At 36.1% G+C, this 26400-nt stretch overlaps 2 protein-coding genes across 3 annotated transcripts in view; both read right to left on the bottom strand.

The window, feature by feature from the left end:
- Positions 1–13479, bottom strand: part of LOC102801874 (vitamin K-dependent gamma-carboxylase-like) — a 47382-nt gene extending 33903 nt beyond the window's left edge. For both annotated transcript variants that reach the window (XM_085493953.1, XM_085493954.1), the window contains exon 1: positions 10701–13479. The gene's annotated coding sequence lies outside the window, so the exon portion shown is untranslated. The remainder of the gene's footprint in view (positions 1–10700) is intronic.
- A 204-nt stretch (positions 13480–13683) lies between these two features.
- LOC144356687 (uncharacterized) lies at positions 13684–17294 on the bottom strand. The gene is made up of 2 exons (XM_085493595.1): positions 17179–17294; positions 13684–15308 (listed from the first exon to the last, which is right to left on the bottom strand). Exon 2 carries the CDS (start codon positions 15301–15303, stop codon positions 14044–14046), a length of 1260 nt encoding a protein of 419 aa, XP_085349721.1. The 5' UTR covers positions 15304–15308; positions 17179–17294; the 3' UTR covers positions 13684–14043.
- Between the last annotated feature and the right edge of the window lie 9106 nt (positions 17295–26400).

Here is a 26400-nt window from a genome sequence, read left to right as displayed (position 1 = left end):
ACCATTGCCAAAAAGAGATGTAAAAAAAATTGTGAGTGGCATTCTACCTTAATGCGCATGTCTGCTTTTGACAACATTCACAATATATTTTGTTTGTTATTTTGATCTTAACCTATAGCTTATGGGTAATTATGTTCATTTAGTTGAAAATTAACAAGGAAATACAAGAAATACAAATATTTGACATTATTTATTTATTTATTTATTTATTTATTTATTAATATTTATTTATTTATTCATTCATTCATTCATTATTCATGTAGGGTCTAGATTAGCTGACTCTTTTTATCCAAATTATTTTCTTTCCTCTTTTTGCATTTGTAGTTATTTATTCTAATATCTTTCACTATTACTTATTTATTTCTTGTTAAATACTAGTTCATTGTTATTAATACATTTGGTTAATAAAGATTATTATTAATGTTGTTTCTAATAATATTCCAATTGAGATCTAGTACATGGAACTAAAATTTTGTTTTCTTTCAAAGTTAGTCTTATAAAAATAGAAAGTTATCATGACCACACACAAAAATGTTGACAACGCTGACAGCCAGAGACAGACACTGTTATGACTTAACTCTACATAATCATTTTGGGAAAGGACAATAATGCACCATGTATTAATGATTGATCAGCATAGGAAAACAGTCCTTTATTTTATGATAAAATGTTTATTAAAATTTACCATAAATTTTCTTGCATTAAATCAATGCATATTAGTTTTTTTATAGTTTTTTCAGTGTGTGTGTGCTTAACAGTTTCAGTTTACACGATATCATAATCAAATTTGGTTATCAACCTACAGAATCAATCAAAAATATTTATATTTTTATTCATATTGCGTCTTTAAAAGGCCGAACAGTAACCTTTTCTGGTGGAGACAGATTGAATGGGTTATAATACATGTAACCTACAGAACAGATATATGTAAATATTGATGAGAAAGACTTTAATGGCCTTCCGGTTTTAAGAATACTTGAATTCAAAAGCACTCCAACCATACGTACACTGCTTAAACTAGTCTCACATTACAATTTTGTAAAAATTTTACAACACACCAGATTAAAAGTAAGACAATTTATTAAAACTAGTCAGCTATAAAGAAAAAAAACAAAAAACAAAAAAAAAACACATGTGTTAACATAACTACTAATGGAAAAATTACACAATAAAAATACACACTAAACAAGCAGCCTATCGGCTGAGATAGCTCCGCTGTTAGCAATGCACATTTCAATTAAAGAACTGAAGACATCATTAGAAAATGAACAATATGAATAGTATCAAAGCAATCGGACTTACAGTTTTTAACAAGAAGTCGAAAATATCACTTTTTACCAAAAATTACAAAAATATTCACCAAAATAAATAGAGAATTGAAGATATCATCACAAAATGAGCAAATCTGAGAGAGGTCCACATGTAGTACCTATATATGTAATATCAAAGCAATCGGACTTACAGTTTTCAACAATAAGTTGAAAATATCACTTTTTACCAAAAATGACAAAAATATTCACCAAAATTAGAGAACTGAAGATATCATCACAAAATGAACAAATCTGAGAAAGGTCTACATGTAGTATCTATATATGTAATATCAAAGCAATTGAACTTTTGGTTTTTAACAAGAAGTCGAAAATATCACTTTTTACCAAAAATTACAAAAATATTCACCAAAATTAGAGAATTGAATAAATCATCACAAAATGAACAAATCTGAGAGAGGTCCACATGTAGTACCTATATATGTAGTATCAAAGCAATTGGACTTGCGGTTTTTAACAAGAAGTCGAAAATATCACTTTTTACCAAAAATGACAAAAATATTCACCAAAATTAGAGAATTGAAGATATCAATATGAAATGAACAAATCTAAGAGAGGTCTACCCAAGGTACATATACACCAAGTATCAAAGCAGTATCAGGCTTGTAGTTTTCAAGAAGTCGTCGAAAAAGTAAAACATTGACACGAACGACGGACGACGACGGACAATCACTCATATGATAAGCTTAGCTCGACAAAGTCGACAGCGGAGCTAAAAATTGGGCAAGGGGTCACCCTTCAAAACTCCCACTAGTGAGCATTGGGCAAAGGTGTTCATAAATTGCCATGCCATACAAAGGAAAAGCCAGAAAGTGGGCGTTCGTCCTTGTAATGGGGGACAGGATGAAGTCCTTTGCCCAATAGTGGGGTAAAAAATGACCAGAAAAGGAGGTAAGATGGGGATGGTTGGTGGGTTAGCCGACAAGAACATTCACGCAAACGAGTTGCATCAAAGAATGAATGACACGATTTATAAATGGGCTAAAACAAAGGAGAGACGCTATGCAAGATAGCACTGATTGGCTAATAGAATTACATTGATTGGCTAAAAAAAGGAGCTCTGTGAGTGGTCAAAATTAATGCAAACTGATTGGTTAACTCAAAAAGGTGTGAATCCTTGAATTGCATCAAGCTCAGGGGCTGTGTCTATTAAAACTAGTCAGCTATAAAGAAATAAAAAAAAAAAAAAAAAAAAAACATGGGTTTACACAAAATTACACAAAAAAAAATACACACTAAAAATTGGGCAAGGGGTCACCCTTCAAAACTCCCACTGGTGAGCATTGGGCAAAGGTGTTCATAAATTGCCATGCCATACAAAGGAAAAGCCAGAAAGTGGGCGTTCGTTCTTGTAATGGGGGACAGGATGAAGTCCTTTGCCCAGCGAGGGAGCACGAAGAAAAAGGAGTGAGACTGAGTGACCCCCATGAAAAGGTGGGAAGTGATGTTTCAAAAGATGATGTGTGGGTAACAACAAGTCAGGGGGAGGTGGGACCTCACAAAAGCACTCCAACCATACGTACACTGCTTAAACTAGTCTCACATTACAATTTAAACTGTCCATGGACAGTAACGTAAACAGGGCTAATTTACACCAATAAATCAGATACCTGATGAATAAAGTGTTATTAGTACTCACTGGACTGAAACAGGGACCTAATTTTAAGGTTTCATCTGTCTGTCTCTATCCATCTGACATTATTTCTTGAATATTTTGATGGAAGTTTTTCATTTAGTTAACAAAAACAAAAGGTTTTCAAGCCATAGGCCTTGACAACCTAATAATATCGTTACTGCATCCTTAGAAATAACATATCTAACAATATGTACATGTGTATATAAAAAGAAAGTAATATTAAAAGAAAAAGTCAGTATTACAAATTAAGAGAATGCTCATTATGAATAAAATCACCTCATAGTAATACCTTAATTGTATTTTTGTCACCACTTTTCATTAAATAAATCAATTTCTATAGATTAGCGATCTTTTGAGAATATAATATTGAAAAGAATTTCTTTTTGATGGGTTTGGTATTTCGGACATATTAGAAAGAAGTGTATTTTTATGTTTGGCACTGGGAGAGGGCAATAAAGGGTTGTGTGGAAATCATAATGGTCACCATCATATGAAAATTTCTGCTTACAACTCTTTGGATTGTAACACGATCTAAATCCTAGTTTAAGCCAATAAAAAAATTTTGTGTTCAGTGCTGATCTCCTTTGTCAAGTACAACAGCAAATATTTTGTTGGCATCCAGAGAGGGAACAGTCAACACACCTTTATGGAGAAAATGTAAACATTTCATGGATTATTTAGATTATTAGATGCAATATTAGATTTTGAGGGCTGCTGAGTCAAAAGAAGTACACTAAATTTATTCTATTGATTTATCTCTTGAGCTAACTGATATCAGACATTCGAATCGAAAATCGAGCATGCACAGAATGACCAAAACGTATAACACACGGATTTAAAAAAAAAAGCGTTTTAGATAGAAATTATCTTATAACATTGTAACTTCTTGTCCTACATGTATACATTTGTATCAACACTATTGATACCCAACATCTAACAAAAGTTACAAACATAGTCAAGCAATATCTATGATAAGTTTTCTATTAGTTGCACCCTGTTATTTTTTTTAAAAACAATAACAGTTTACTGTTCTCTGCCAATTCATTTCTCTGGCACCCCATTGGTGGAAAATGGTCACATGTTTAATCCTTTGAACTGAATTTATCCCACCAAAACAACAACATGTCTTGATCAAAATGTTTGAAATCAAATTATGAGTATTTGTACTGTGAAAAGTGATCAAAATTTACTTTGAAGGTTAAACGTCAAAATGTTGAATTTAGTGTTTTGTTTCTATATTTTTCACTCTAGCATGAATTCAACCACTCAAAAACATAATTCAGGTACCTTCAAAAATAATGTTTTTATCAATCAACCATTTCACCACCAGACTTTCTCACCCAAATTTTTCTGCACTTTTTTCTTATATTCTTCAATATTTCTTGAAATGACTCTATTTTCAGTTTTTACTAATCTTCTGAAGGACTATAAATGGGACAATTTTGTGAATTTTTGATGAAAAGCGGTAACTGGTGGTGAACAGATTAATAGTGGTATTCTGATTAATATATGAAACTAAATTTTTAAATAAAAATAAATAAATATTTATTTATTTAAGTAATCTATTTTGTACAGTAAATTACTTTAAGAAATAATGGTAACATATCTTCTATGGAAGTCATTGTCATTATTAAAATGTTGCATGCTGAGCCGAGAGATTAGAAATCAATCACATCGTCATGCACAGTCTTGTTTTACACCAGCTTACTTCTATATGAGGCTTACTTTGATATGACCAAGGACTTTTAATTTATAATACTACTTTGATAGTTTGCAAAGTACAATTTATAATTATAATTTACCTGAAATGTAATTTTGCAACTAATGTGCCTAATATTTAACATAACCAGCAAATAATTACTATAACATTTCATTGTTTAATATGATCACCTGCTTATAGTGACCACTTTCAGGTAGCCCCAAGGCATAACGTATGAGTAACTTGTGTATAAAGACCACCTGCCTATAGTAACCACTTTCAGGAAGGCTCAAGGCATAACGTATGAGTAACGTGTGTATAAAGGCCACCTGCTTGTAGTGACCACTTTCAGGAAGGCTCAAGGCATAACGTATGAGTAACCTGTGTATAAAGGCCACCTGCTTGTAGTGACCACTTTCAGGAAGTCTCAAGGCAAAACGTATGAGTAACTTGTGTATAACGACCACCTGCCTATAGTGACCACTTTCAGGAAGTCTCAAGGCAAAACGTATGAGTAACTTGTGTATAACGACCACCTGCCTATAGTGACCACTTTCAGGAAGTCTCAAGGCATAACGTATGAGTAACTTGTGTATAACGACCACCTGCCTATAGTGACCGTTCTTAGGCAATCCCAAGGCATAACATATGCGTAACCTGTGTATAAAGACCACCTGCCTATAGTGACCAGTGACCATTTTTAGGCAGTCCCAGGGCATAACGTACATGTATGTGTAACCTGTGTATAAATACCACCTGCCTATAGTGACCATTTTTAGGTAGTCCCAAGGCAAAACATATGCGTAACCTGGGTATAAATACCACCTGCCTACAGTGACCATTTTTAGATAGTCCTAAGGCAAAACGTATGCGTAACCTGTGTATAAATACCACCTGCCTATAGTGACCACTTTCAGGAAGTTTCAAGGCATAACGTATGTGTAACCTGTGTATAAAGACCACCTGCCTATAGTGACCATTTTTAGGTAGTCCCAAGGCAAAACATATGCGTAACCTGTGTATAAATACCACCTGCCTACAGTGACCATTTTTAGGTAGTCCCAGGGCAAAATGTATGCGTAACCTGTGTATAAATACCACCTGCCTACAGTGACCATTTTTAGGTAGTCCTAAGGCAAAACGTATGCGTAACCTGTGTATAAATACCACCTGCCTATAGTGACCAGTGACCATTTTTAGGCAGTCCCAGGGCATAACGTATGCGTAACCTGTGTATAAATACCACCTGCCTACAGTGACCATTTTTAGGTAGTCCCAAGGCAAAACGTATGCGTAACCTGTGTATAAATACCACCTGCCTACAGTGACCATTTTTAGGTAGTCCCAGGGCAAAACGTTTGCGTAACCTGTGTATAAATACCACCTGCCTACAGTGACCATTTTTAGGTAGTCCCAGGGCAAAACGTTTGCGTAACCTGTGTATAAATACCACCTGCCTACAGTGACCATTTTTAGGTAGTCCCAAAGCAAAACGTATGCGTAACCTGTGTATAAATACCGCCTGCCTACAGTGACCACTTTTACGTCTTCCCAAGGCATAACGTATGCGTAACCTGTGTATAAAGACCACCTGCCTACAGTAACCACTTTTAGATCATCCCAAGGCATAACAAGATGCAACCTGTGTATAAAGACCACCGGTCTTATGTGACAACCATTTCAGCAATTTTTTTTTTGCAGATACGTCTTTGTTTAGAGCCCAAAATAATAATGAGCATTCTGTTAAATAAATCATAAATCAATTTTTAATTACCTTTGATCTAACTTTTTTAATTGTGTTTTTGTTGCAACAGTACAATCTCATTATTTTCTCATTAACTTCTATGTCAAATGTACGAATTGACGATCCATAAAAAAATAATCCAACCTCCATGTAAATGTGGCAACCTAAAAGACCATTCTAATGAAGTCTCTTAACTTCACACAGGTTCATGAGAATAAATTACAGAAAAATACATACAAATTTACAAATGGTGGCGCTAAAAAATAATGGGATTCAGTGAGTTACAACTACACATATATGCTAGTCATTCATTTCATAAAAAAAGTAGATAAAAAAAAAAAAATCACAATATTGATGGAATGACCACTACTAATTTGCATAGGAATAATTAATTGAGCTCATATGCATTACAACCCTACAAATATGTGTAGGTAGGAAGACTAGAAACACAAGATTCATTTTAATAGACATTGGAGAACTTTTCTACACTGAACTCTTTCAAAAACCAGAAAAAAATCTGTACTGAATATCTATTTGTATGAGGTATGAAGGTCACCATAACATTTTTTTTTTATAATTATTTTTCTTTTCTTTTATTTAGTTATAACAATTAAAAAGAAATTTTTTCAGCATTGACTATTCATTTTTAAAGTATATGAAAGTCCCTAGAAATATTTTTTTTTTTTTACATTTGTATGATATGAACCGTTTTTTCAGGTTTAACATTTCCCCCACCCCTACTCAACCTATCTAGCTTATTGTGAACTGACCAGAAAAATTATGTTTATTACGTATTGGCCTATAATGTTTATGACATAATTTTATAGAGGATAAATCACTTTTCAGCATTCAATAGGGTAATTTTACGTATATGATCATACAACACTTGCATATTTTGAAATATTATGTTTGAACAAATTTTATTTATTTTTGCAAATAGTTTATGATGTTATTATAAGCATACTGTTTAGTATGCACTCACATAATGTGGGGATTATGCAAATCAGCATGAAGCGGAAGTTGATGTGATCCTGTTCCGCCTCAGTGCATACTTTATGGAATTCTCGATAACCTATTTTAATCTTTTCTGACCTGTAGTTATAATTTAGTAATAACCTAAAATGGTGACAAAAAAATCTTCACAAGATTCATACCACCAAGCATCTGCCTACACACAAAATCTAAGTTGTTATTTTGATACATGTTTTTTTTTTTCAGATATCAATGAACAATGACAATCAGACAAGTGGTGCTGAAGCAATTTTAATATGACCCTTTAGTACATTGCTAGGATTAAAAAATATTATGGCTAATTTGAATAATTCCCCTCTTTATCCACAGTTGCCATAACCTACATAAACAAATATTAAAAGAAAAAGCTGGCTGTGCAAGCAGATATTAGAATGCAAATTGACTAGAAACGTTTTGATTTGGTGTATCATGCTAATTTCTCCATTACCCAAAAATTAATGCGTATTACAATTTAAATTCTGCACCAAACCTTAATGTCCATATTACTTACATATATGTAAACCAACAATGTATTTGAAGCATTTTGAATCAATTTGATGGGATCTATCATCCACGTAAATTGGCTTTGATTGAGCAGAATAAAGTAATTGATGGTATTGGAGCGTTACTAAAGTTCATTAAAATCAGGTTTTAAGACTAATGCAGCCTAAGCTATGTATTTCACTTGTACACTGTAAGACAGATATATGAAGACTAGGGAAACAATTCATCATTACAGTGCTTTTAAAAAAGCTAATTTATAGCATATTATTCAAACATTTTGGTCAAATCTAATTGACACAACATGATTGGCTATAATAATTTGTGCTGTGTTTCATGTTGTACTGCAAAGCCAATGGCTGCTTGATACGCCTAAGAACACATCATCCTATGGGTCATCTGATTCACGAACGTGTAATCATCCGTGGTGACATCGCAGCAATCGTTCTGATTGGTCAACAACAGTTTTCAAATTAATAAATGATATATGTTTATAAACCAAACTCTGTATACACTCTGTTTTAAAAAAGCATGAATATTTTTTCATATAAAATATTCATAGATGTTTTATAAATGTCATTGATGGTTGAAAACAACTAGACCAATAAAAAAATTTCAGATTCACTGATGTAACATAAATATGGTAGTAAAATGCCATACCCTCATGATTGAAAAGAACATGCAAATACTCATGGCTTTTCTATAGTCAAAAGGATGAATTTGAAAGAAGCATAAAGGTCTTTCTGGGATAAATATTTACTAAATATTTTATAAATTTCCATAAAAAAAATATCCATGCCTTCTGTGTACTGAAATAAATAAAAACTACCTAAACGACAGGGAGCTCAGGAACTATAATCAACTGTACGAGGGGGGGGGGGGGGTATCGGCTGGTATCTTGTGTAAAAATTAGACAAGGAATGAAAGCCCCAGCCAGCTCACATTTTTTAAACTCGAAAAAACAGTCAAACAGAATGAAAAATAAAATCTAAAAAAATACCAGCTTGAAGAATATTGGTTGCTCTTTCAAATTGACTCCATTTACGAACAATTACCCCCCCCCCCCCCATAGAGACTGTGTACAGTTGATCATAGTTCCTGGGCTCCCTTAGCTGTGGAATCATAGCCCTATGTTGCCGACCGCATTATTTACGTGACTGACTCTGGCCGGCCCATAGGGCTATGGGGCCTTGTGCGACTGAATACCGGTTAAAATCCACATGCCAAATTTGGTCGTCGCGAAAATCACATTTTAAGACCTTCGAAAGTACTCACTATGTTTATTTACTTCCAAACAATGACCAGAACCTATTTGCGCTGTGAAATGATGACGGTGGTCATAAAAAATTGACTTTATTTACCGTACACCGAGTCGCAGAAAAATAACAAGACGAAAGACGCCATTTTGTATTCCAGAGTTTATAGCAAATGACGCGAGACCTATCATTTTGTACCACGTGATCGAAATCAGTAGATAAATTGCGTTTATGCAACTAGTATCTATTATTAAACAAAAATCATACAATTATAAATACTGTATGTGATTGCTTTCTTGGAACAATTAGAATAACGGGAAGAGTGAGTTTTATTCTTCCACCACTGCATCACATGACCGCCAAACGAGATTACATTTATTCTGCGCTAGGGAGTGTGGGATGTCAATGGCTGCCGTTTTCTCGAAATTTGCTTGGTTTCCGCGGTAATTATTTGAAAATATCACAAATTATTGCTTATTTATAAACACAAATTGCAAACAAAGGTTTGTATGTTATTCATCCAGCGATCAAATCACAATAAAGGTACGTCACACCATCGTAATCGAAAGCAAAAGCGATTTAATTTACGTTTGCCAGATTTCTGTTTTTAAACGGTGATAGATCCCGTAGCTCTATGTTCGACGTAAAACAACAAAATTAAAAAAAAGACGTCCAAATGAAATTGTGAGGGCGAAATTCGATTGTAGGTCGCACCAAAGAGCTACGGAACCGCAGCTAGGGCTCCCTGTGCCCGTGGAGGTAATTTTACCTCCATGCTGTGCCTAAACTAGACAATGTTAATATTGAAAGCCTTTTACGTAAACAATAAATCGTTATACTAGCTGAAAATTAATTAATGGAGGAGGATAATACATTTAAAGACACGGGAAAATGTAATAATTCTACGGTAGCTATAACGATGACAGACTTCCGCGAATTCGATCCTATGTTTTGTGTTGTTATAATCTGGATGGTTGTCCACAGATTGTGAAACCACCTCCGCAATCACGTTATTAATTGCCGGGGAAAAAATAACTGTGTTAAAGGGCAGGAAGCCAACCCTAACATAAGATGAGGAATTGCGCAAATCAATCACTGAAGGGACAATTCATCATTCTTTTCGTTTAAGTTACATTGCCTCGCGGGACAAATACGACAAGATTTTATTCTGGCTGCACGTCGAATATTCCCCCTGAACCTTAGCAATGATGTTAGCAATAAAGTAATGTTATATCACGGAGAGTCGTAGATAGAAAGCTATGTCTTGAATGAGCGGAAATACGGAGCAGTAAGATGAAACTCGGTTCCATCATCACCATTGTCATGAACGGATTGACGAGCGGAGTGTACTGTTTTTTTGTGGTTCCATGGCGATCATTCAAACCCTCGAAAAGTATAATACACAACGGCCATAGCGGGTACTAATGCAAATCTAGTCAGTGGGCGACTCCACGCATCAATGCGTAAATAAATACTATGCGGTGCATTTAAATTATCACAGAGAAAGCGAATAACGGGAACTTACCATTCATATGCGCCGCCGCCATGATGTTTACATCCATGTGACCTCCGAGTCCTCTTTCTCGCAGGTCAGTAAGTTTAATACTTTCCCGGCATTCCATGCGAATATTTTAAGTTGCCGCGCAAAGTTATGAGAACGATGACGCGCCTATTTAATTCACGACGGATATGTGAGTTTTGAAAACAAACTCGAATTTTTTTATTCTGGTCAAAAACTAATCTCTATATTTGCAATACAATATTTAAGAATTGTTTGTACATTCCGGCCCGTTCGTTGTTTATCTCAGAGCCAACCGACGGAGCTGGCGACGGATATTCTTGGGTGCAAGTTTTGAACTCAGATTTGATCATCTGTAGTCAGTGGCGGCGGCACGGGGGAGGGGGTGTCGGAAAAAAATCCATTAGGAAAAATATTTTGGGGGGGGGCTTAAGATACTAGTTCGGGCTTTTTTCCTCTTTTTTTTTCAATATGTATTTAATCATTATTTTTTCGTATATTTAATTTAATATTTATTTGCTGGTATTTTCTTTTTAAGTTTTGGTAGTCGTGGCCCGCAACTTGAAGGTAGCGGCAGTAGACGAAATAACGCAAAGTAATATGTATCACAATGACAATTTAATTTAATAATATCATACTCTCAGCGCAATAAATGCAGTTCCTACATCTTTATAAATATTTATGAATTCAAACTGAAAAATGATTGGCCGACTGAATAACATTGGAACTTTTTAAAATGACATCGTGTATTGCGCTGGTTGGCTGGTTGATTGATTCAACTGACTGTCATTGAAATTTTTAAATATTTATAAAAATGAAGACGATGGCTTTGTTGCGCTGGAAGTAAAAATAAAATAAAACCCATGAAATAGGTAAATCACGCTATATTTTATTGTATCCTCATATTATAAAATGTTTTTTTTTTTTTGAAATGCAGTTTCTTGCCACTTAGCTATTATCGCCGATTTTTTGTTGCGGGGGTGAAAACCCATCTAACCGTAACCAAGGGCGTTTGATACAGGAATTATATAAGTGTTTAATATTTTAACAAGAATCGCATTTCACTTAGTATATTAGGTTTGTATCTTTCTTCGTCAAATACTCTATTTACAACATTACCTTGTTCACGCGTAACGTTTACGCTGTTGTGTAGCACAGCCGTAAATCTAATGACGATGCTCTTTTCACGATGTGAACAGTTTACGCAGATGTAAAAATAGCGGATTTTACATACCAGTGTGCCGCCATTTATAGAAATATGCCACATTTAAATATTAATAATTTCTGGTAGTATTACTATTTTTTTTTATTTTTAACTCCATTAACATCCCTACTTAATTTAAGTAGGGTATAATTTTTGCAGGGGATTTTTCATATCAAAATGAACTCATAATACCTACGCTGTTAGCCATGTTAAAAATGTGCGTATTTCTCATTACCGTGACTAACAATGAAACTGTAAAGCGATGATAACAATAAACGCTAAACACGCAAAGGCTCATGGTTTGGCACCCTGGTCTCACACAAATAATATTTTTTAACAAAGTGGATCGGATAAATATGTCGCCTTGGGCGTAATAATGCGTGAAAAAGTCGTAACGAGCACGCAACGCTCGGTGAATGTTAAACACACAAATCTAACTGCAGAGGGCGTGATTTGTAGAGCGGTGTCCATCCCTAAAATTATATGTACATTCTACATCCGATGGATATGTTTGTGAATGTACGTGTATAGTTACTATAATTATACATTATTAAAATTATCAAGTGCAAGTTTTATTTTATTATCAAGAGTGATTTTAAATTGTAAAGGTCCTGAATGTGTCAATGCTGTGACAATTTGTCTGGTTGGTGTTGGAACATGCAAAGCCTGGCAAAAGCTCACGCAATCATTGAAAATGATATCAATGCCACATATCACGTGCCCGTGAAACTCACAAATTGTCTATTGACGGTTTGAGCAGTTTCGTTGGATTACATATTGATTTTACATGTACTATCTTTTTGTGTATAGTATTACTCATTGGCAGAGCCCAACACATACAGCATTTCTTTGCATTGTGACAATTTTCAGTGATATATCGTTATCATTCATAGATAATTACGATATTTGTTTTGAGCTTTCAAGATGGCCGACTGGTAACATTGTATTTTTCACATTTCTTGTTTTTTTAGAGGCTTGTCATGGATTCACACCATTTATTAGATAAGGTGAATTTGTGGTATCACTTGTAATCATAGTCATATGTGAGTGTAATACAGTATACAATGTACACTTTTTCTGTAAATCACGCCCTCTAACAATGACGCGTTTATATGACCTAAATAATGACACGAAAGTACGGTAGTTCAAAGCGTTGAAATCTTTTTGATCTGTAGTCGTCCATTAATGAAAATACTACTTTTTAAGACTTCACTGTAATCTAGACGATGAATGACGACACAAGCACATGCGGTTGTCGATTTGAACGACATTCCTGATTCCCAAATACGTCATTTTGACGTCACAGAAAAGCCCGTCACTTGAGGGCGCGAATTATATTTAGCATTCTGAGCACTGAAATATGGCTGATTTGTGTCAATCTACTGATTTTGTATTCATTCTTGTTTTTATATGTACGTCGTGGTTTTTCTGAAATATGTCTCGGAGCATTTCAGTAATAACATTCTGAATAGAACGCATATTGACTCTCAACCTGAACTAGTGTGACACCCGGGGCCCTTTGTAGGTCGTGGCCTGAAAATCGAAATAATGAGCAAAAAACAAACGAGGCCAGCTATCAATGATGCTTTCAAACCGGAGTCAAGCATTTCTGATAGTATACTTTTCAAATAATTTAGATGTATTCATATTGCGTCTTTTCAATAATGTTAGTATTATGTCCGATAATGAATTTTGCCAAAGATTGATTATCATTATTGATCGCAAGGTTGTTTATCATGTCGCTCATGAAATAGTATCCGTTTAGTTTAATAATTAAGTGCACAATTGCTCATGCGCGTTTACGCGTTAAATTATTTCATCGAACATCGTTTTCAACTTTACAACACAATCACAATCTGGTGCATCTATCAACGTGTGACGTCTAACAAAAATCCTCTAAGAGCGGTAGTCGTCGCACCACACATACGCGAGATATATGGGTTTCATATAAACACAGATGGCGACTTTGACTGTTGCGCAGATCAACGAGTACAAACTGAGACGTTATAAAGCTTTAATTAGGTATTTTAGAAGGTGGTTGGAAGGGATCGAAAGATTCCCGTTAGAAGAGCGCGTTGGATTGTGGGAAAATCAATGTTCATCAACACAAATTTCGCACATGCGCAGCGCGACGACTGCCGCCCTTCAATCAAGTATGAGAGACTTTGATCCATAGTAAATAAAGCGACATAATGCACCAAATGTAGTTCTCAGTGTCTTGATGTTAGTTGCATTGTAATTGATCTCTCGTCCTTTCATCTCTGGACATACTCGTATGTACGTATGTATGGTGTAATGGTGATAGCGCCACCATTTGTAATAACCGAAAAAAATCTGCCATGTTTTATCCCAGTTTGGTTGAACCAATCGTTTGTTCTCGATTTTAATCAGGCCCGGAAATTGAATTGCGAGAGCGTTTGGGTACAAAATGGAATCACAACCCCAGCAAGATCGTTTGTAGAACCGATAACCTTCGTAGTACATTTTCAAAAACAACGAGTCTTTCCTTGCTATGAGTATACCGTTATTGAGATGCGTTGGGTCTTCTCTTCCCATTACATAATCGTAATGACGTAATGGTTCTAATGATTGCACGACGATGACGTCACAATCCATGTATATTCCCCCGTATTCTAATAACACTTCAAGTCTGGCGATGTCGGTTAAGTGAAATACTTTAGACTTTTCCAGAGAATATCCGAAAATTGTTTTAGGAGGTTTTCTGTATTTTATCTCTAATGTGGGTATTGTCAGTTTCGCTTCTTCCCAAAAAGTACCATTTGGTTCACAATTCGTATGAAACATGATCTTTGTGGCTTTCATCACCCTGTGGGCGCTTAGCAGAGAAATTAGATGATCAAATCGAAACGAGAGATTGCCAAACCACACATAGTGTGCAATATTGGGTACTACAGTTTTCTCGTGGTACGCAATATTAACAGGTAGATTCAGCTCCTCCTTACAGATCGGTAAACTGTTGTTAGAAGATCGAAATTCGTAAGCATTGTCATGTATTGTTGATTTGATACTTTCTATGCATTCCATCGGCAGACTGGTCTGATTGTCGTACACTGTGCTGGCCGGGACAGACGTCGCTACACTGCCGTGGTTGTTGTACACTGTGCTGACCGGGACAGACGTCGCTACACTGTAGTGGTTGTCGTACACTGTGCTGACCAGGACAGCGCTCGCGATGTAAGGCGTGACAGTTTGGTAGACTGGGACGTCATCTTTTCTCATTTCAGCTAGTATATCGCGATGAAGAGTCCTATTTCGATACCACTCGCTGCGATTGCTCAAAACATGGATGCCGATCACTAAAGCAACAACGTGAACAAAAACGATGCTCTTAAATTGTTTCCTTACTCCCGTTGCCAAGCGACGAAAAAAACACCACATTTTCATTATTTCTGGAAAGAAAGAAATAAATTAGATAACACACGGTAATGTACAGCACTCTCCACAGGCAACAGTGCAATGCCAGCAACAGTGTACGGCGGTAACCTAATTGTCTGTGGATGTTTTCACAGTGTTCGAATCTATGTCAAAATAATATGTACTCAGTCGAACATATGATATGTATAGGCTGTAAATCGTATAACAGCTGTCGAACTATTGGAATAAATAAATAAATGACTATATTAGTATGTGATTACCTAAGAGCAAAAGTGTCATGATAAAGGGACTGTGTATAGTTAGGAATTTGAGGTGCCGACTCAAATCAAGCGGTTATATAGATTTGTTTGTCTTGATTGCTTCGTCTTTGCGTCACTTCTTACATATCACAGTAATCATAAAACAATAATGTGGCTTATGAGTTGTGTAGATTGGATACAATTTTGAACAAGTATAATGTTTATCCAATATATACCAGGTGAAGTAAACAGGGTTGTTAATCTAACAATCCGTTCGCTAATAGGGGTGGCAGAATATTTTAACACCACTGTGAGATCCGGGGAAATCTTTTTTAATTCTTTAAGGATTGTTAAAGATTAGTTGTGTAAGAAAATAACAGGCCACATACAATCACGTTTGGCGATGAATAAAGCAAGGGAAATGGGAACCTCCACAGTAGAGGAAATACAGAGGACGGTCTTGGGAAAAGTAACACATTTGGATACAGGGGATGTTCAATTGAAGGGAAAGGTATGACCAGCGTTTGATATCCACAATTGGTCAAAACTTTCAAATACATTTTTCCAAACAAACAAACATTGCCGGTTCGATTTTAGATCATTCTATGTAACACGTAACACATGTAAGACATGTTAATACTATGACACAGGCTTGTGCTCTCGGTGCCTTCTAGTTTGTTTCGGTATTGGTTCATTCTCCATTACCAGCTTCTAGTGGATGACATCATTTGACTCAATAGTTCGTTACTATGGCAACATATGTTTAGTAATTCAACTACAATGCCATGACGTCACGTGGGGAGTGATGATATCTAAACAAGTGCAATGTTCAATGTTGTCCTATGGTTGAATCATATAGACATAAGCCCAGTCTCCATAATTTTTTTTAAATTTTATATAAATGTTGATTTTATAAATATCTAGTACAAAATGTGGCAGTCATTTCGATTGTAACAGCTGGATGTGCATATATATGTTGCAATCTGGCGCCATTTGTTGTAATCATAAAACTGGAGGTTATTGCTTGTATTCGTGTTTCTCCGGCCCCAGTAACCGTTACAATGAGGGAAACCCAACCCTCTATCATTTAACATGTTCAAAGCTATCATGATTTTTTTTATATTAATTGGGAAAATAAAATCCAGCCACGGGACAGTCACTTCAAAAGTCATGCACAGTTCCGTTTTTTTTTTTTTTTTTCGTGAGAGACACATTTTCGTGAATTTTGCGTGTTAATGATAATCGAAAACTTGTGTAGCAGCGAGCATTTCTCCTATTTCCTATGACACGTTTGTTTTTCACGAATGTCACGAACTCCTGCAATTACGATCTTTTTTGCTGTGAAAATTAAACGGTTTACACTGTGTATTGTTGGCAGCGATATAGCATGGAATTACGACAGTAAGCCGAAAACTGTATTTATTGTATGTCAGTTTTTTTAAATAATTTTATATGTGAGATTAGATATATAATTTTGATTCAAATGTTGTTGTTTTCTGAAACGCGCGTTTTATCGACAGCCCGAGATTTAATAACTGTTCTCACATGAACACCATGTCGTAATACAATCATGGATGACAATAAAACCGAGCATCATTTCAGTATTGTAATGTACAACACGTAGTGGTGATTTAAACAGACTTACATGTAGTATTCAATAACACCATCGACTCCATATTAATTGCCATAATACTGAAACTCTACAGTGACATTATCTTCCAACATGGACCTACATGATTCTACCAACAGCCATGATTAATATGGCGCAACTGGTATAAATTAAATACAGACAACGTAATCCGTTTAACCACGCCTCGTGTGACCTTGGTAACCGTGGAACGCACTCGCATAATTTCACTGAAGTTAAAGGAAATAATTAATTCGTGATCGCGCATGTTATAAAATATTTAGTAAGCGTGTAACACCAATAATTCAAAGTTATTCCAACCAATTGATACTTGCCTGCTGCTTGCATTATCTGGCTAACGAGGTAAGGTATATATAGACACGATTCCATAAACCATTAAAAGCGAAATTACGATATTATAAAATATGGTTGCATGCACGGCGATAGTACGAAGTTAGTATTTTAATTGTCAGACAAAGTTATCATTTAATCAATACGCGCCTGTGATATTTGAAGAGAATACTGTATTCTGGGTGCAATGAGTTTTAAGGTTGAGGTGAGAAACTTAACTAATACAGTTTTCTGAAATACCTCCGTCACATGTTGAGCCACGGATCACTGACACTTTTTGACATTATTTAAAAGGACCCGGTGCAATTGCTTTCAAAAAATTATTCATTTGTATTCATCGAGATTGTTTTATTCAAAATGGTCGATTTTTTTCTTAGAAATGTGTGAATTTAAGTTCGTATAATATTATATTTGTTTTTTCCGTTCCGCATTACGAGAACTAATACTCCCTGGACACTCCTAATGTTAAGTTGGAATAGTAATGATTAGTGTGACGTCATTAGCCGACCACTAATAAAATGAACTTGAGAACATATGACAGGGTATAACAACTTAGTGTGCGATACTACAATAATGGTTCACAATTTAGAAAGAAAAAAATGCTGAGGCTTATATCCGAGAAAATGATTCTGGTTCTAAGAAAGAACAATAAATCCTACTGATACAGAACACCAAAACAGTCTCGGCTTTTTTTGATGTTAGCCTTCTTATGATGTCCATGGTAAGTCATTTATCTAAAAAAATATGTAATAAAGATGACTAGAACACCATGAGAGATACTAAAAGAAGGGGGATGTTTTAAAATTCTAAATGCGCAACTGAAAAAATACACCAGGAGATAAATTATCCCAAAATAAAACAGATAAAAGAAAAACATTAATTTGATTTAACCAAAACGCCTGACATTCATAAAACCGTAGTTGTATTGAATAATTACCAAATACTACCATTTCCCCAATACCATGCTTTATATATTATATTTATCGATTCTAGCACTGTCTATCAGTGTCCGGAAAAACTGTCAACAAACAAGCTGCTCTTTGATTGGTCTGATTTTTAGGTGTTATGGTTGGTTAGCCAATCAGGCACCGTCTTGTAAGTAAGGTATTCCGATTCAATAATTCTCAGTTCGGACAACTCACACTTTTCTAACTGACAGCCTGAGTCTCTTGTTTATTTTATTTTTTGGTGTTTATGGAGGTTTATAAATGGCGAATGCCGGGTTACTGCGAAATACAGAAGAAACTTGTGATTCTTGCAAGGGTCCCCTTGCTATGAATATTCATCAGCATTTCAATGACGTCGCAGGATTTGGTGGGTAAAGTAAAGACAGATGTCAGAGCGCGCAAACTCACAAATGGCGCGTTTGAAGTTTGGAACGAGGATGTCACAATCACGGCGCTCGTCAGAATTTCGTCAGAACACCGATGTTATTCAAATATCGCAAAGATTATTTCAAAACGTTCGTAACGTGTCAACTGAAATATTGCTTATGTTGTAGTACAATAATAAAGACGGGTGTCATAATAATATTAGAGCGTGTAAGACTCGCGTAGAGGGCGCGTTTCTGTTACGTTACTGAGTTTGGAACGAGGTTGTCACAATCACGGCGCGCGTTCGAAAAGAACTTTCTTCGAACGCTGATAGTATTATACTGTATTTGCGTGGAGACAGTCGTGCGAGGGGAGCGTTTTGTTTTTACTACACATACATAGTTACAGAGAATATAATGGGGCAATGTTGTTCACGTGTTAGTAGTTTCAAGGTATTTCGTCGAAGGAGTAGCAGGTACGTTTTATTAATATTTTGTTGTTTGAGCAAATGGACGTGAATCGGACTGAATACTTTACATACATTGTTTGTTATTATGGAATACTCGTATTAGACGTCTTCGTTACAATATTGTGGCGCACATGAAAATAACACAGCGTTTGCATTATAAGATTGTGATGTAACACGTCTTCAATAGTGCCACCGACTATTTAAACTCGCTCTCCCCAAAGTTCCGATTTCAGTTCTGTTAATTTCAAAAATAATGAACAACTTTCCGAAAAAAAAAACACTGACAGAATTGTCAACTTTTGTCGAATTAACGATTTCGGTGCGCACTATTAATTTAAATAGACGTATGAGTAAAAGTCATAAACGATGTGTCCTTCAATATTTCAATTAGTAACAACATAACTATTATGAGAAGTACATTTTAATTTTGTTCGTATATGTCTATATTCTAGGGTCATGCCGCAAGTGTTTGAAAATGACGTAGAGGGCGCCATGAACTGTGCTAGAAATGGGGACATGGTACCCATAGAGAATGCGATAAACGAAAAGAATCGAATTGGTGTGTCATTGGAGAAGGAGAAAAGTTACGTGTCTGTTAACACTGTGGTTTCTGAATCTCCAAGGTCTGAAACATTTGAAACCCACGATAGCGCTAAGGCAAATGAGGAAAATAAGAACAATATTTCCAAAGAAAATGATGTTAAAAAACAAATTGATATATCTTTGGAAGATAGAAAAAATGGTTTGTTGTTGGACACATTCATTGCCGTATCTGAACGTGATGGTGCATCCGAGGTGATGAGTGGGGTAGACGTGACGTCATCAGCGACGAGCATCCAATCCTCGTCGTTACGGCCAAACTACGTGCCGTCAAACGAAAGTGATCTCTCGGACGTAGTAAAGTTGCGCAATCTTACAGATGATGAATGTTATGCGCTATATCCTGACTCCAGCGAGGGAGAGTCGAATTTTTGGACCGACTCGACCGATTTACCGTCAATGAAAAGCGGCGATGAATCGGAAGCTGATTCTTATACGGACTCTGAATTTGATTGTTCATCAAAATCAATTATGAACGTCCAAGTCAGTGTCAGTGACACAGATACCAGTATGTGGGAGTCGGAGTGTGAATATCAGTCAGACTGGGAGAGTGAAGAGGAGCCAATAGTGACATCAAAACCTCCACTCCCACCTGGTTCACGACGAATCACTGGCACTGAAAGATATTTAATGAATTTATCATTTTAATTACTTTTATCTAATTACTTTTAATAAATGTTCATCTATTCAAGTTCATGGTTGTTGTAGAGTGTCACTTTTTATTGTCATAATGATTGTGATTTGTTTAGAAGTGAGTACATCTTTCAGTTATATTATTCTAGATTTCTGTCCAGTTTTCAACGTTACAAAATGTGACGTAACTATTGAAGAAATCTAGGTCTTTCTAATGCAGGCCTTATTATACCACTGAGGGCGCTATTTCGGTACTGGAAGTCAGTCATGCTGATCATCAACCTTTTCATGATATACCCCCCCCCCCTAACGAGTTGTTTCAATAATTACGAAAAGACATCGTTAAGCGATTTGGAACATCGTCCAAACGTCAATGCTACTTTCCAGCTTTCCAAACCAATATTTGTGATATTCCTGGCAAACATTTCTACTTTTCCAGCAACTTATTAAATTTTTAGACAACTGCGCATTCTATCTATCCAGCCCTGCTTTCCAACACTCTTTCTTGAACTTTTTCCAACTTATTCGAATTTCCAGGCAACCTTTACAACTACTAGTAACCAGCAAACATTTCTGACTATTCGGCCATCTCGATCATTCATTCATTTTATTGGCTTTAAATCCATTATTCCATATTCTGTAAACAGTTTTAATATAGTTTTTCGACCCCAAGACATGGATGCGGATTACTAAGGCGACAACATAAACAAACACGATGCTCTCAAATTATTTCTTTACTCCCGTTGCCATGCGACGAACCAAACACCACATTTTCATTATTTCTGGAAAGAGACAACGCAATATATTATACGAGTCTCACAGAATGCAATGACATTACTCTCCAAGCGTTGACTTGGCTTGCCGTTGAATTAATTAAACGTATTTCACTAAAACGCGAAAATAGCGAAATTAAAATTCCAATCCATAACTTATGTGTTTACTGTATACAGTATCTGTTAGTACCCCCTAACCTAATGCTAATAATTCGCAAATCACATTTTTGTGCAAGCCAATCACTTCCCGATGCTTCGTCGTGGTGGTGGTATTAGTTTATGCAGACACTATTATACTGTAATTGTTACAATAGGATATATAATTAGTATATTAGTATGCTGTCATCAGACGTGACTGATGTTGGATAAAAGTAGAAATATACAATTTGATATGATGTGAATAAAATGGGTTAGTTCAGAAATACTGATATTTTGACCCAATTAGTTACTAGCTAAATGTCACGTGAGTCACCGGTGCCCACAGTACACGGAGGTAACTCAATAGACCATTTTCCGTTCACTGCGAGAATCACGCGTTATGCGTGAAATCGAACGTAAAAACAGGACAAACAAAGGTCATAGCGTCGTATCGCGTCAAACATCGCGTGGGATTCGACAAACGCGAAAGTATTTCGGGGACATTTCCATTTAATAATGTGCTGTCCACATTTGATGATAGGCAATTTCGATTAAGTAAGGGTATTCGGAAGCAATATTCCTCTGTCGAAGATCGGCCGGTCAATGTAAGCTGCGAAATAAAGAAATTCTAGTTCAAAATCAAATCGTTCGACGCGCGTCTTTCATGCATCTCGCGAGATCTCGCAATTGTACGGAAATCACCTATTATCTGTGGGTGTTTGCACAGTGTTCGAATCTATGTCAAAATATTATGTTCTCAGTCGTACATTTAATATGAATAGGCTGTAAATCGTATAACAGCTGTCGAACTTTTGGATTAAATAAATAAATAAATGACTATATTAGTATGTGATTACTTAGGGGCAAAGTGTAATGATAAAGGGACTGTGTGAAGTTAGAAATTTGAGGTGCTGACTCAAATATAAGCAGTTATATTGGTTTTGCCTTGATTGCTTCGTCTTTGCGTCACTTCTAACAAATCAAAATAAACATAAAACAATATCGTGGCTTGTGATATGTTTAAATTGAGAACAATTTTGAACAAGTATAATGTTTATCCAATGTATACCAGATGAAGTAAACAGTGTTGTTAATCTAACAATCCGTTCGCCAACAGGGGTGGCAGAATATTTTAACATCACTGTGAGATCCGGGGAAACTTTTTTTAATTCGTTAAGGATTGTTAAGCCTTAGTTGTGTAAGAACAGGTCACATACAATCACGTTTGGCGATGAATAAAGCAAGGGGAAGAGAAGCCTCCACAGTAGAGGAAATACAGAGGACGGTCTTGGGGAAAGTAACACATTTGGATTCATGGGATGTTCAATTGAAGGGAAAGGTATGCCCAGCGTTTGATATCCATAATTGGTCAAAACTTTGACACGGAGAATACGCGACATTAGTTCTTCGCAAAATGAAATGTTAGCAGTGAAAATTACACGGTTTACAGTACGTATTATGGCAAACTACGTAACGTGGAATAATGTACTACAGTAAGTCAAGAATAATACTTGTAGGATTTTTTTTCACCTAATATTCTTTTTAGTTGTGATTAGAACGTGTAATTCTGATCTAATGGTGCTGTTTTCAGAAACGCGCGTTTTGCCGACAGCCCGAGATTATGATAACTGTTCTCACATGAACACCATGTTGTAATCCAATCATGGATAAAACCGAGCATCATTTCAGTACAGTAATGTACAACACGTAGTGGTGATTTAAACAGACTTACATATAGTATTCAATAACACCATCGGCTCCATATTAATTGCCATAATAGTGATGCTCTGCAGTGGAATTATCTTCCAACATAGACCTACATGATTGTACCAGCAGTCATGATTAATGTGGTGCAACTGGTAGAACTTAAAGGGCGGCAATCGTCGTGCTGCGTTCTGTTTGATATGGGACTCATAGCGACGTATACAACGGGCGTAAATTACACTGTTTATTATGAAATTCGAACACACACTGCGCGACGACCACCGCGCATTAACTACAGACAAAGGTTATCCTTTTAACCACGCTTCGTGCATCGTCCGCCTGCACGGTGATGCTCCGTTCGAACATTCCTTCCTCCACATAGTGGAGTGCTTCGCCGGAACATTCACCTTGAAAATTCAAGATGCGCTTCGTGCGACCTTGGTGATTGCGGGACGCACTCGCATCGGAAATAATTAAGTCGTGGTCGCGTATTATTATATAATTTATTATAACATATTTAGTAAGCGTGTTAACACCTACATTTTAAGCATTTTAAGTTATTCTAAACACTCGACATTTATTGTCTGTTGCTTGTATTATCTGACTATCGAAGTGGGGTATATTAACAGTATTCCATAAAACGATAAAAGTTGAAAAAATAGTAATGCACAGAGATAACACGCTTATAACATTAATGTATTTTGCATGCAATAAGTTTTAAGATGGCAGTGAAAAAGCATCTAACACACTTCGATGAAATGTAACTGCCATCTTGTGCGTGACAGGACGGATCACTGGGACTTTTTTTAATGAATTTATTATTATTATTATTTTCATGCTTACGATGCCATGGCTTTCCATAATGTTCATCGAATTTTTTGTATCATAATGTTTTTTTTTAACTGTTTGAAGCTAAGTTCATGTATTATTGATGTACGATGCTCGTGTGCGAAGCAATATCCTTCCAAACGATATTTAAATGTTGACAGAACGAAGTATACTAATTTCACGTTATTAGTCGTCGTCGAGGGCGCATCGTGGGTACTGGACGTCAATTGTAGGGGAGTGGTAACCAAAATTGTATGTTCCTTCCATATTACGATAACTAATACTTCCGGACATCCCCGATGTTAAGATGGAATAAGGATGATCAGTGTGACGCGTTATTGGCCAACCACGAATCAAATGTATTGAAAACATACAACATGGTATAAAAATTTAGTTTGCGATACTACAATAACGGTTCACAATTTAGAAAGAAAGCCTGAGGCCAAAGAAAATAACTGTGGTTCCTGTTGTTACATAAAACTGAGGTGCGTCGGCTTATTTTCAGCGCCACTAAAAACACACAACATATATTAAAATTCAATCTGATTAAAATAAGATCCTAGTCTTTTTGTATATTTATTTTATTTTCATCTATTATTTATTTCAAATTTTGGTAATTGCGAAAGCCAACAAGGATCTGTATGTAGGGCGGAATTAAAAAAAAATCTCAAAATCAAAATCAAAGTAAAATAATAAAACAAGTAACCTGTAGAATACTGTGTGGGTAATATTTGTTATATTGATTTTTGTTGCATTTGCAGCAAATAGTTACCAAACAATGAGAAATCTATAGGATTGAATATACCCCACAGCTGGCTTCACATGCATTGTTCATAGTTCATATGGTGCTTACACCAGGATTTAATTACAGCACCTAGGCGGTATGTGGTTACAGCTTAATGTTTGAGTAATCGCAAGAAATTGACATGACAATAGAAATTCATTAAAGACTGCCACTCCCATGCAATTAACAGCGAGTGAAATTCCTGGGATTGAACCATATATTTTGAAGTCACTGATGTAGGCAACGAATAACTGCAAGTTGACATAAAGACGAGGTAGTTTATTTAATCAGTGGTAAACTAGAGGCTGAAATTATAATTAATTTGTTTATTTCAATTTCTCCTGACGTCAAATAGAATACACTGGTGAAACACGGTAGTAACTGTGGGTGAAAGGATGTTTTGGGGTGTAGTTTACATTGTATATGGAGTGGTAGGGTCGGGTGTAATGTGTTCATTTCCAACTATTATGAAGTCACGTAGAATTTCACTTAATTTATTTTTGCTGACATGTTTTCAAGCATTACATGTGAATCTAATTTTCACTGCGCTGTGTCTCAATATAGTATGAGGGAAATGGCATATTCACTGGAATTTATTTCAGGGGAAAAATGTTTTCAGTGATAATGAAGTATTATGACAGATACCCTCCCCGTGGCTTTCATTGCGTATGGAAGTTATTTTCACGAGTGATGCGGTGTATCCTGCTGCCGTACTTTCACGAGCGAAGCCACGGGGAGGGTGTGGGGTTCTGTTATTATACACATGTCCCATATTTGATTATTTCATATTAAAAAAAGAACGTGCAACAAACCGGGATAGAAATTTAGATCGGGGAACCCAATTGCCCATTAATATGCTCCAAGACAGTGCTGCGACCTAGCAACGCTTGTCAGTGTAGAACGCGTGTCGCTGTACGTGTGAAAATAAAATAATCAGACGTCTAATTTAAGTCATTGTCCGAATAAATAACTCGTGGATGTTTAAGCGCGGTGGTCGTAGCACAACGCGTGTTCAAATTTCATGTAAATAAACAATGCATTTTACACGCGTTGTATACGTCGCTGTGAGTCCCATATCGAACAGGACGCGACACGACGACTGTCGCCCTTTAGTTGGGACCACGACAGAACCAGAACTTAAACTGGGCGACTACGATACACGGTTGATGTTGAAGTTAAAAGTTCCTCTACAGATCTGTGCATTGGCAAACATGCCGTGCAACTGCGGTACTCCACTGACGGAATGACTTTCGTTGAAATCGGTCGTCGCTGACTCGTGAGCTGCACACTACAACCTCGTTTGTGATGTTGCTTGCTTGTCGTGGATAAACAAGAGTCTTGGTTACCGGTTAAATTTTGCTAATTTGGCGTTGGTAATCTTCATTTGGAACTGAGTAACGCCGCAACGTCGCCAGCAGAAACCTCATGGTATATCGATGTTGATGGTTGCGGCTCCATATTAATCGGAGATTTTACTGCGGGTCCAGGCAGCGGGTGGATCTTCCGAGAGCCCTTCAAGATTTATAAAACTCAGATTCCAGGTGGTCAACAAACATTAAGTTCTCCCAATCCTAGTATTCTATGTGATGTACATCTAACATGCCAAAAATGCTGGTGAACGATTTGAACCTGACAAAAATACTTGAA

This window comes from Saccoglossus kowalevskii, chromosome 19 (assembly GCF_978046115.1).
Source record: "Saccoglossus kowalevskii chromosome 19, keSacKowa6.1, whole genome shotgun sequence".
Taxonomy (NCBI): Eukaryota; Metazoa; Hemichordata; class Enteropneusta; family Harrimaniidae; genus Saccoglossus; species Saccoglossus kowalevskii.
Note: the sequence above shows the minus strand (reverse complement) of the source record. Positions and strands in the feature narration are given on the sequence as shown.